This window comes from Acanthaster planci, linkage group LG03 (genome assembly GCF_054643075.1).
Source record: "Acanthaster planci isolate LZ-2023a linkage group LG03, COTS_SCS, whole genome shotgun sequence".
NCBI lineage: Eukaryota > Metazoa > Echinodermata > Asteroidea > Valvatida > Acanthasteridae > Acanthaster > Acanthaster planci.
Genome location: NC_141779.1, coordinates 8,665,026 through 8,677,699, shown reverse-complemented (window position 1 = coordinate 8,677,699; position 12,674 = coordinate 8,665,026). Strand labels below are relative to the sequence as shown.

At 44.2% G+C, this 12,674-nt stretch overlaps 1 protein-coding gene across 3 annotated transcripts in view; it reads right to left on the bottom strand.

Annotated features, from left to right (window-relative positions):
- Nucleotides 1–12,674, bottom strand: part of LOC110983457 (TPR and ankyrin repeat-containing protein 1-like) — a 59,587-nt gene that overhangs the window by 4,365 nt on the left and 42,548 nt on the right. For 2 of the 3 annotated variants that reach the window (XR_015424862.1, XM_022242727.2), the window contains exons 28-37: nucleotides 12,027–12,194; nucleotides 10,594–10,765; nucleotides 9,720–9,839; nucleotides 8,738–8,940; nucleotides 7,177–7,394; nucleotides 6,140–6,353; nucleotides 3,121–5,641; nucleotides 2,707–2,880; nucleotides 1,797–1,885; nucleotides 417–600 (exon numbers count right to left, since the gene is read on the bottom strand). Coding sequence is in view for 2 of the 3 variants with exons in the window: in XM_022242727.2 (XP_022098419.2) it covers nucleotides 417–600; nucleotides 1,797–1,885; nucleotides 2,707–2,880; nucleotides 3,121–5,641; nucleotides 6,140–6,353; nucleotides 7,177–7,394; nucleotides 8,738–8,940; nucleotides 9,720–9,839; nucleotides 10,594–10,765; nucleotides 12,027–12,194 (4,063 nt within the window). In the remaining variant the exon portion in view is untranslated. The remainder of the gene's footprint in view (nucleotides 1–416; nucleotides 601–1,796; nucleotides 1,886–2,706; nucleotides 2,881–3,120; nucleotides 5,642–6,139; nucleotides 6,354–7,176; nucleotides 7,395–8,737; nucleotides 8,941–9,719; nucleotides 9,840–10,593; nucleotides 10,766–12,026; nucleotides 12,195–12,674) is intronic. The other variant, XM_087134911.1, reaches the window with a different exon arrangement.

Genomic DNA, 12,674 nt, shown 5'->3' with positions numbered 1-12,674 from the left:
ATGAACACACCGAAACACCATAAAAAAACCTGACTCTATAAAAAAACCCTCTCTTCTATTAACATGTGCGTGACTGTGGCATCATTGTAATAATGACATATCCAGCAAGTAGTCTATTCAGTCTTTTTGGCGGGCTATTACTTTCGCAGTAACTTCTGCATGATCAGAAGCAGAACTACAGAAGGCAATGTGTGGCCCACTCACATGACAAGTGGGGTCAGCTTATGACAACCAGTTTTCAACAGAATGTGCACAAATACCATGCATTCAACCCAGTGTGTCTAAATCGCTTGGCTACAGCTGGAAATGACACGTGTATGAAGCCTATGCTTGTACCTTCCAAAGTGTGTCTAAATGTGGCCAAGCAATTTTTGATGTGGCCTCATGTTGTCATTTGTGTATAATACTACCCATACCAGAGTCTACGGTCTTGTCCTGATGCTCTGCCGCCCTCTGTTGTTCCAGTTTCCTTTTGCTGTTCTCAAAGCCCTTCTTCAGCTGATCTACCGCGTGCCTGACATCCGCCAGCTTCTCAAATGCACGCTGGTTTTGGATCTCTGTCATCTTGCTTGCCAGATCCTGCCTGCGTCTTGACAAGTCCTGTCAACCGAGAAATGGGCTTTAGTCATCAGATATTAAACCCTTTTGAAAATTGCTCCCAAAAGCCATTTTTTTAATGCTCTGAAATGGGAAGGAGCTTGTCTATTTTGCCTTACTTTGCAAAACATTATTTGGACAGTAAACGTAATACACGACTCTTTACCCACAATTTGGAACTCTTCTATAGTTTGCCCCATTGCATTATCTTCATTCAAAAAGTCAAGTCTTTAGAAAAAAAAATCCACTGAGATCACCTCGCTTTTTATTCAAGATGGTTGACTCGTGAATAAGGCCAAATTAAACAAAAATGTCAGGGCATTTTTTTGCCACTTTGGTCAACAGAATAGGTAGAAGTTTCACTGAGGACTTCTAAACACCTGGCAATTTCTGTGTGCAGTATGGGGTGATGTGTACATGCCACGGACGTCAATGACAACTGGCACGTTGCACTTCTGTTACGTGTATCATGAACTTTCATTGTACATGTAACGTAAAAAGGAAAATGTCACAGCCTTATGACCATCAAAAGAAAACAAATCACCTGAGACTCTACTACTTACACTAAGTAATACAAGTGATACAGGGGAGATGGACTGTTCTACAGAGAGTTCACACAGGGGGTCAGGGTATGTGGAAGAGGGGGGGTGGGGGGAAGACGGTTGGGGAGGGGGAATATGAGACTCATACACAAAGAGAGGGCTCAACTGGAGAGAAACAGCCTACCTTGAACGTGACCTAGATATCTGCAGGGATCTACGGCATCATGGCTAAAGATCAGGAGACTGTTACAACAGTCTGGAGTGTTACCATATTTGGACGGCCTATTATGTCACAAGTCTCATGCAATCTGACCAATCACAAGGCCTGTTCTAGCAGCCTGCAGCAGATTGTGGGTGTTTCCATGCTACAGGGTGCTTTCCTTAAATATTGCAGCATATAGAACAAAAATTTCTGTTTGCAAAAAAAATTTGATTGGCTGTGCAAATGAAACAAATTACAGCCACCAACTAGAGTTTCTAAAACATGTTTGTACCCACCTGATTTTTAATTTCATTGTTGTCAACTTGAGATATTAAATGTTGCATTTGGATAAAAATTGCTGTATCAGTGAGACAACGTCACTATGCCCACATGTGGTATACTCCTGACTGTATAAGTCAAAACTGAAGTCCGAGGCCTGGACCAATCAAACATACCTCTTCAAAGTATTTGAATTGGCCTGAATCTCCAGTGTTTTCTCCTGTCAGGCTAGGGAAGCGAAGCTCCTTTAGCAATTTGTCCACATCTGTCAGGGGAAATCCATGACAAATATCCTGCTATAATTTGCTGTTTTAATTCTCTGCCAGCAGCAGTGCTTTGCACCCCTATCAGCCAATCAAATAAGCTTATCAAAGACGTAAATGCATGGACCACCAGATGGCATTCAAAACTACATGACCATTTTGTGATCTGCGCGGCACCCGACTAAAATCAAAACTGTAAACAAATTCACATCTAGGTATAAGGAATTTACGCACAGTTGAAGAATCCCAGCCATAAAATTCCATGAAGCCATTTTTTTGATTAAAAAACCCTCTATTTAACATGTAAATTCTAAACAATGCGGTCGCAACACTTGAAAAGAAGAGAAAACGGTACTGAAGAGCACAGAGGTGAATTTGGGACCACAGGTAAACAAATGCAGGCAATTTGAGAACGTTGCGTATAATGCACATTGAATGCCCTGTCATCCACCATTTCGCCCACTGTTTGCCCATACTTTTCCACATCAGTTATGCGAGCGAGACTGTTTCTGTGAGCTTAATGTTGACATCTACAGTTATTGCAAACAGCCATTGGTGGATTCCTATTGGTTAAAGGGGGATACCACCCCCCCCATCAAAAAGATGGGAGGCAAAAGAACAAAATGCAATGGGTAGAGGAGGGACTCTCTCATTTCCCTTCTTACCAAAGCGTGTAAAAGGCCCCAAAATTTAACCCTACCTCTGAGAGAGGCCATAAAAGGTTACACAAAGAAATTCCCAACTTCTTCCCCCCCCCCAAGAATATTTAGCCCTCAAAAAATTTGGATCTGGATTCACCCTTGTACACAGTCTACAGCCTCACCTGTGATCAACGGATAGACCTCATCCCTGAGCATGTACCCATACTGCAGGAATTCCTGGTGTCTTTGTTTGTGGAACTCCGTCGACTCGTGCTCCTCCTGGGTGGGTAGATCATCTTTACTGTCCGCTTCTGGCTCGGGCTCTCGATCTGTCTCCACAGAGTCATTTTCACCTGCTGCAGTGAAAGACACACCACGAAAGGATTTGAACTGTTAATCTTCAACAAGCATCAGTCTGTCTCTGATGCTATCACCTCCAAAATCTCTAGTCATTTTGAGGGAATTCCATGGTGAATGCAAAGTTTGGTGGAACATTTGGTGGGTAGGTATGGTTTCTGTATATGTAGTTATTGAGGCAGTTTGAGAAAGGTAAACACAGAGAGAATGGGGATGACAGTATCAGCATCATCACATACCTGCATCATCTCCGTCCTGGACTTCTTCAGCTGCATCTCTTGGCTCAGGCCTCACCTCCTGAACTTCCTGCAGACGGACATTGCAGATGGTGCAGCCGGTGGGGATGTGCTGGAACTCCACCAGCTGTTGGGAGACCCAGCCAACGGCGGTTGTCTCCGACTTGGCCTCAACTTCTGGTTTGACTGTGAGAGTGATATAGGCGCATGACCTCAAGAGGGCAGCCAGACGGAGAAGCCTGTTAGCTTTCAGGACTCTCCTGATAATCTTTGCAGCCCTCTCCTTCTGCAGAGTCTCCTGTTCCTGCTGGATCTTGGCAGCTTCTTCGCTGGACACTTCCAGGCGAAGCTCACCTTCCTCTTCTGAATTGTCGCCAGAGCCTTCCCCTTCCCTGGCCACATCCTCATCTTTGTCCTCAAAGTCTCTACCTCTCTGATGGACATTGCCCTCGGCAAGTTCAGTGAAGACGGTTGGAGACTTTGAACGGAGCGTTTCAAAATGCACATCATCAAAATTTTTGATCTTCAATTTGTGGAATTCCAGTCCAGGAGCACCCCGGGGAGGCATGTGAGGACTCCACGTGCATTCTCGGAGATACTCGTCATCGCGGGCGGCCAGCAGCTTCTCCAAGATTTGAAGGGCATTGCGACGACTCTGGGCCTTATTGACATTACAGAGAGCAGTGTGGACTCTCTTTGGGAGATGCTCTTCTGATGGAGCGATGGACTGCAGCGCTTCGCGCGTGTCTCTGATGATCTGGGCAGGTAGGGCCAGCCCAGCATTGCACAACATCACAAGCACCAGGACCAGTGTGCGCTCTGCCTCTCCAGTGTGTATATACTCGACGCTGGAGAAGGCATCGGCCAGGACATTGAAATCTCTGCCTGACCTGGTAGTTCCGCAAATCAGGCTAACTAGACGACATGTCTGGCCACGAGTGTCCTTATTGACTGCTGAGTTACTCACAGCACTGTACATTGCATGTCCTTGTCCTGGACAGCAAATAGCATCTAGGAACCCAGCCTGAGCAAGGTAACTCGCTGGTATGGCAACAGAGCACTGCTGAATCTTTGCTCCCAAAGCTAACATCATGGTGACTTTAGCCTCTATCAAGGCCACTGTGTTACTTATAGATGGCAACAGAGGATCCACTGGCTTGTTGGCTAGGGTGCCCATGAAGCGATTAAATGAACTAAGAGATTCCAAAGCATCACGATTTTTATAAAGACTTGCAAAGGAATCTAAATGACGCCGCTTATAGCTTAAGAACCCCTTGCGGGGATCATTATTAAACAATGGATGCATTCCTAAAGGTTGAGGATGCTTCCATCTGTCTTTCTTTTGCCAGTTTAAGCAGTCAACTTCCTCTTGCTTCACCAAGTTCTCCATGACTGTCGGTTTTTCTCCTATCAGCAGGTAAATATTGTGACACATGAGGTACAAGTCAGTGTCTGTCCTGAGCCTTCGAGCATCAACCTCCTTCCGTTCACTCTCGGCGAAGGCCTTCAACTGCTTCTCCACTGCAGTGTGTCGGACAAGCCTCAGAAACTTCTGCATCACTGAAGCTGTTTCACCTATGAAACGCTGGTGACAGTGCTCAGGGAAGAAGACATCATACAAAGCCTTGCACTTCTTGGCACTCTTCCCTTGACTGCGTTTTATCTCCGCCACGAGCTTGTCCGCGGACTTGAAGTTGGACAACTTGGAGGCCTTCTCAAGGATACTGTCAATTTCAATCAGCTGGACCAAACAGCTCACCCGACCTTCCACATGGTGGAATTTGTACGGTTCATGGAGTTGCTGGCAGGTATCTGCAGGTTTTGAGCATGGGATCCCGATCACATAATCACTGCACTGTGTCAGCTTCTGCATTTCCCCGCGAAGGAGTTCACGAGCCCCCTTCACCCACCACAGGGCTCTAGGTATTAGGCAACACCTAGCAATGGCTTCTCGAGCTTTCTCAGCCTTGATGTAGCTCACTTGCAGCAGACTCTTGTCCAATGCGGACAACACTCTTGCTCCTTCACATCTTTGGATGCGGAGCATTCCTTCTTCTCCTGGAGCCAAGCCAAAGAACTCCTCGCATAATCGCCTCTGTCGCTCCTGCTCAGGACTGGTGCCAACAAACAGAGCACAGATCAGCTCCAGGAGGTTCTTCAGCTGCTGGAAGACCCGGCCTTTGATGGAGGTGGCGCTCGGCAAGGACAGTTTGATCAGATGATCAGTGCATTCTGACTCTCCAGCTGTGTGCGACATCCTGTCGAAGGCAATATTTGCTTCTCGGATCTTGGCGGCATCCTTCTTTAGTTGGCCCAGCAGGAGTTGCGTCTCGGCTTTTCTAACGGAGTCACCACATCTGGTGAACAGACTCTCTGCCTTTGTGAGGAGGGAGATGGCAGCAGTCTGGTCCTCAGCACTGCCTGGCTCAAGAAGCAGCTTCCTAGCCTGGCCCAGTCGACACTCTGCAACAAACTCTGGATGGTTTGAGGATTCCAGGATGGTGCATGCTTCCTCTAGCTTGCCCTTTTAGGAAAAGTTATTCAAATTATTGAGAAGTTCCAAAATGTTGCTTCAAAACTCAGGTTCTTGACATCAAGATGACATCACAAAAGCTTTGCCACTGAAAAAACAAATCTTTAATAAAGCTGACTTAATAAGAACGTTACGGTGGTAAAGTTGCCACTTTGTGATGGGGTCACGCGACCAATCATTACATCATCATGATGCCGCTGTTTTGGTGCACTTAAGAAATGAGGTCTTTGTTTAGGCAAAGTTTCATCAAGAACAGAATTCTAATGTGACTAAATGAAGTCATGCATAGAAAGGCTCTGTGCAAAGTCTGTGATTTAAGTGAAAAACAAAGAAAACAAAGAAAAGAGAAGAAAACTGTGAAACTTTTTTCAAACAGAAAAAAGGCATAGCATCTTTGAGGTACCTGCGTGGTACTGTAGTGCATTGGGAATCTAAAACACAACTAGCATTCAAAAAAGTGGTAGTTCTCTTGACATGTCTGAAATGTACCTGCTCTCTAAGAATTTTGGCCGCATCCAACAGACGTCCTCCATCTTTTAGCATCTTCACAGCTTCTGCAAACAGCCCCCGCTTACGAAGGAAGTCCACCCTGGCCTCAAAATGGTCCAGTTGCTCCAAAGCGTCCAGCATCTGGCCAGAGTCTCCATTTTTAAAGTGGTACTCGGCCGACTTGAAGATCAACTCGCTCAGAGTGTGGGTGGACCTGAAAATAACACAAATTCAGGGGGACTCATCATTGAGACCCTAACTCTGACCAGGCCAAGGCCTAAACATATTCATTTCTGAACTCTGGCAACACAGCCTGGAAGGCCAGCATTGAGCTACATACTCAACAGGGAGCTGAGAGGTCTTTTTTAGGAATGCTCAGATGTCATGAGCCTAATAAGCAGAGGTAGCCATATATCGGCACCTTGGAAAGACAAATACTGTCTGATGTTGCATGCATTACAAATGCTGTATCATTATAACAATTATTATAGTTGAACAGAACAAAATCAGTGCAGTCTGACTATTTTGGACAAAGGGTAGGACAGTATAGACAAAAGGTACCGACCCATTTTGTGAGATGTTACTGAAGACAGGCAGTGCAAATGGGTAGACATAAGAATAAAAGAGGTCCAAGCTGCAAAAGACTTTGTACAGTTCTTTCATGATACATCAATGGTTTGTAACAGATTGCATCGAGGGGGAATTCATACATGGCATTATGGTAAAATGGCAAACTTCAAAACATCAACTACGGTAAATTTCAATGCAAAAATAGCTGCAACACAGAGGTTTCTGTCTGCGATGACATCACACTTTAGCTCATAAATATGCAAACTTGAATTAGCATGAAATTCAACAAGGCACCAAAATGACACAACAATTGAAAATCGAGTGAAACAGGGCACAAAAAGAAGCAATGACAGGAACTGCATTCGAAAAGAAATGAACTTGCACCAGCTCTTTAATAAGAGGAAATAACTTGACATGGGGAGAAATTTGCACATCCTCTAAGAGGGCACAAAATGGCGTCCACTTACCCCGGCCGTTTGACATGTTTTGGGAGGGGCTTCCCTTTCTTCTTCAGCTCCTGCTCGAAGCGTTTGAACCGATCGATGACATCAAGGGCCTTGGTGTGCAAGCCCACGCTGCACAGAAGGTCCAGTGCCTTGGCGTAATCCTTCATCAGCTCCAGGCAGCGGCAGGCGTCGCTCACGCGGTTCAGCCGCTTCTCGTAGATCTTGGCTGCCTTGGAGAACTGCGGGCAAACAAACAAAGAGTCAGTCATTTCCAACTTGATCCTACTCTGTCAAGATCCAGCAATCCATGTGTATCTTTTGGGCAGTTTCATGGTTAGAGTGATGTTGCACTGCAGCAAAAATGATGGGCTCCTATTGTGAGTATCAGGGGCACATTCAACAGCACATTACTAGGGCAAGTTCGATTTTTCCCTGGTAACCCATGCCCGAGATATACCCTGGGAACCAGGCAAATTTAACCAGTAGTTGACAAATGGTCATCGTTCGAACTTTCCCTTATATACCGACCTAGGCATATCATCAGTGGTAAAGGTATGCAGGTTATGTCAAGCATGGCCTGTCATTTCCAACCCAATGCCCATGCTGCTCTCCATACAACAATGATGTCCAATAGTTGCAACATTTTCCAGGACCCAACACTCCAAAAATACACTTTTTTTAATCCAAGCAACACCATAACTAACCCCAGGAAATTCTCCAAAAAGAGAAAAGTAGAGGTGCTACTGTTTTGCAAACAAATTCAAGAGGTTTGGTCTTTTAAGCCTGCTACTGAGGACTGTGACTGTCTTGATGTCCTCAGGATCAGCTGCTTGATCATTTTAATCAGTTTGTGTATCACAATAGTTTAGGAAAATCCCCTTGTAGGCAGAGAAAAAATTTCAGGTTTGATAGACAAAACACTCTTCCTTCTTTTTCCTTCAGGGAGATTGATCACATGTATTTCAAATACAGTGACAGAGATAGGATATAAGCTAGGGGACCATACTTTGACATATAGTTGCAGATAAGGAAGTGATGATTTCATGGTATTCCTTCGATATGACCGAGCAGTACAGTGTTCTGAAAATCAGATTACATTTTACAGGCATTGTTTACAATGAAAATGAATGCCAGATTGCGTCAATCAAACCGTCAAACCTCTAAAAGGGTCAGTTCCATTTAAACGTTTGAAAAATATGTAAACGAATTTGGAACTTTTTTCGTTTAAACATGTAAACATCCTACCCTTAATAACAAGTCACAATAATTCCTTCCACATCCTTCCTTCTGAGCAAGAAGTCAGTAGGGCAAGGTCAGTTATGTTCCACACTTAACAGAAGTTTGACCCTAAACGGCATTCACATATTGCACTTTTTTCAATCTACTGTTGTGCATCTGAAAACCAATGAGAACCTTTCCATTACTGGTCTCTGTGATTAACATCTAATTTACGAAAACCTGATGTTACATACGCGTCAAAAAGAGGACTTTCTGTGGACCTTGTAATGAATTATATCGGAAGGATGTGTAAGCGTGGGTACCATCCTAAAAACTGAACAGCACTGGTAGGGAATGGGCTCACCTCTCCCTGCTTCTCCAAAAGCTGTGCCAGCAATGCAAACTCCCTGGCGTTGTAGAGGCAGTTGACTGCCATCCTGCTGCTGCCACACTTGAGGAAAAGGCTGGCAGCCTGCAGGAATTTCTCCCGCATGGCGTGCAGCTGGTCTCGCATGCGCTCGGCCTCCATGGCCTGGTGGTGCGCCCGAGCAAGCAGTTCCCTCTTCTCTGTTTGTTTTTTGTGGAGAGCAAACGAAAAAGCCATTAAAGAGTGAAACCATTTCTGGCCCTTTCACACTTGGCCTGCTGCTCTTCAACAACGTACATTCATAAACACTGTATACTCGGTGTTGTCTGAGGGCTTGTAACAACAATATGAAAGCTTTAATACTCAGATGGAACTCAAACCACGACCCCTTGTGTACTAGTGCAGATGTCTTAATAATACTACTCGACCACCCTATCTGCCAGGGTTGGCTGGCTGGAATAAGCAACTGAGTAGTGGTGTGTGTGTGTTTATGTATATATATATCTATCTATCTGTTCCATTTGCTGTCTGGTGTTTCAATAAATACATGTACAAAAGAATTTATGACTTTTGCTTTGAAAGAAGATCAGAGGCTAAATGTACAGAAGTCAAGAGGGATGTGGTGACTGAATGTGTTTTCTGCTTCCCGTGTACGTCTCAGATGTGACATAATATGGGGTATCCTAACATGGGGAGGTGCTCTTACTTTTTAGCATTGTAGTTGAGACGGTCACGAGACCAGCCACAATTAAAAGAATAACCAATGACACAGAAATGCTTGCGTCACAGGTTATTTGAATAGCCGGTGACTTGAATTCAGCCTGGTAGTCCTCATATCAGTCTTTTCATGCTCTTAAATGGGTCTCGACTACAACGATGGAACTTTTACTTCCGGGACGAACATAAAAAATAATGCCACGTGAACAGGCTCATAAATATACATGACTTGAGGAGTTCATAATATGCAAGGCCCGCCTACCATCCCCGCCGCGTTGGTAGCACTCAGCAGCCACCTTCCAAAGCTTGTTCTCAAAGAAGTAATGGCCACGCTGGATCCACTCCCACGAACTGGATTTCTCCACAAACATAGCATCCAAATCTGAAACAAAAACAATAACTCTTGGTGAGCGGCAATCCAAGATCGTTGCAGAATAACATTTATATGGAAAATTGAATACAGAAAAAGGCTGCTACAAGTAAGATATGAAGCTTTGCATGGTGGAAGAGACATGAGAAATAGGTTTGCGGGTACACCATGGAATCAATCTCTGTGGGCAAGGTGTGGTTCTTAAAAGAACCGGTGAATGTTAACTCGACGTTTCGGCCAGTGTGCTCTGCTGCTGGGTGGGTGCCTGCCTTTATGGATGCTAAGTGCAGCCTGCAGCTTGTTGGGTGCTAAGAGACTGATTCCATGGTGTACCCACAAACCTATTTCTCGAGGCCGCTATACCTAACACCTCTGTACCAAACAATCAGGTATACCTAACATTCCCCTTGGCTCCTACATTTTCTACACACTTGTAATACCAAACAGTGAAATTTTGTCCTGATTTTTCTTGCTATCGGCACTACACCTGCGTGTTTATAGGGTGTTTGTACAGTATCAAGGCAGAAGCAGTTAGGACTGATGGAAACCAGTCACAAGTTTAATCAGCAAAATCTCACTTGCAAATGAACAGCCAACACGTGGCACGGTGAGTATCGTTCATGGACACATGTACATGTACAATACAGGTGGGTGCAAGAGTCATGTAAACCAGAACATCTCACTTTGCCCGTTGCCACCAATCAACAAACACATGCATGACTGCATATTTTCAAAGTAAACATCCTGCAATGTTCCACGAACTCACCAGGGCTTTCGACGTCTTGCTTGGTGTCAGGCCCGATGCCTTTGACCAATTTCAGGCACCGAAACAGCTCAAACATCGGTCCTCGCTTGGTCTCGTCCTCGTCAAAGATCCAGACGTTGACCCTGGCTCTTGTGATGGCTGTGTAGAGATACTTCAGCTCGGAGTTCAGGACCTGGCATTAAGAAAAGTACAGAACTTCCTTTAGTGTGTAATTTTAAGTGACATTTCGAATTTATTTCAAAGATTCTCTGGACAGCGAAGTATGGACATCACAACATTAACATTTTATACTGAACCAAGACAAAACACACCGAAGGTCTGACTCACGTGTATTGCAGACTTTGAATGGTCCTTAGGTATTTCAAGGTATCAAAAATAGTGAATTACATTCTTTGTTAGGGAGTGCATAAACTAGCACAAAAATGCCTTGGGTTTGCCAAAAGTCCTTTTCAGGGTTATTTGCAGCAAAATCAAGCAAAACAGTCTCACGGACATCCTCAAGAAAACGAAATTTTGATGTGTACATCCCGTGAATGCATTCCTAGCACAATCTGTAGGTGTGTGATTCGTTTTCTTTTCAAATAAATGTGAAATAGCTGTAGCCACTCACTTAACCACTTGCTGCCGGGGTTAATTCAAAGTTGCATGACATAAAACCGGGGGATTTTCAAGATTTTTCATTTTCAAAATTCTTCAGAAAATCATAAGTACATTTACTGGACGTTTATACCCACACGAATGACTGTCTAGTAAATGTACTTTAACCTGACAGACAACATCTATTGATGCCTGAGTATTTCAGCCAGGCCTGCCACCTGGTAAAAAGAGCCTAGATTGTGTGATGTTACATAAATTTCTTTGTTCCCGAAACTGGCACAGTGGGCAGCTGGTGTCTTGTCTATAGGGGCCAGATTAGCGTGCAGCTCATCACTGCAGCGCTTTTGTCACCGGTGGTAATCCACTCGCACTGAATGCCACAAACAGTGGTATAATCTTTCAAAACAATGACAAATTTCCTCTGCTATTGACAACTGAAAGAATGTTAGCATTTCCCAGCAGCTCGGTCTTTTGTTCGAAGTACAGTCTTTTGTTATAAGGCCAAGCTCTTTTGTCCAGCTTCGAGTATAAAGCCTATGTGACCAAAACCAGGCACCCCGGCAGGAAATGGTTAATACCTATTACTCTGGAAGCTTTTTCCAATGGCTTATGTTTTGTGTACAATGTAAAAATTACAGTTGGAAAAATAACCTGACTTTTGTTGAAGTTTAACTAGAGCTAAATACAGTGACGCAAGTAATTATCCTACTGAAGGATTATCTGTCTCTAGTAAATGTGGAATGTAAATTCAAAAATAAATTTGTTGATGTGAACAGCCCTTTCATCGTGACTTTTCATCTGTCTGTGTGGTGAATAAGATCGATCAAGATTCAGACCTTGTGCTCGTCGCGGTTAAATTTCAGGGGACGTGGCCGAATGGTTGCGGTCAAACTCTCCACATCAATTTCCTTCAAGCCTTCATCTTGTAGCTCCTTGGACCGGTTTTGCTGTTGAGCAATCAACTCGTTCAGGTAGTCTGTGATCACTCGCCACTCCTTGTCAGCCTGAGAGAAAGAGACAAACCTCTGTATTGTTTGGCTTTTCAATCTAGAACAGTCAGTCTGGCAAATTTGTGAGCTTTAAAGCTCATCAAATTTTCTTTTTTTTTTGTTGCACACAAGTCCACTTGATCAGAGTGGGTGGAAGTGACAGCAGATATTCAGTGCTGGGGCGCTTTTTGTCTTCAAGGTACCAGACCAAAGCTAATTGACCACTGGGCCATTTTTTCAAACCTTAGATTCATTCTGGACCTTGGCTTGACATGATATTTGGGTCCCAGACTTAAGTCCTTTTGTGAATAAGTGAGTTGGGATATACTATCAAGCTGCATTTGGCAAGAGGGAGCTTTTTCAAATGGTCCCCACATCGAAAGGCTTAAAATGGTGAAGAGGTGAAGCCAAAGTTGGAGATAATCTCCAACTTCGAGAAAGACCCAAGAAATGTATTATTTGACGTAAATGAAACTGCCTAGCAAGTGGAATACA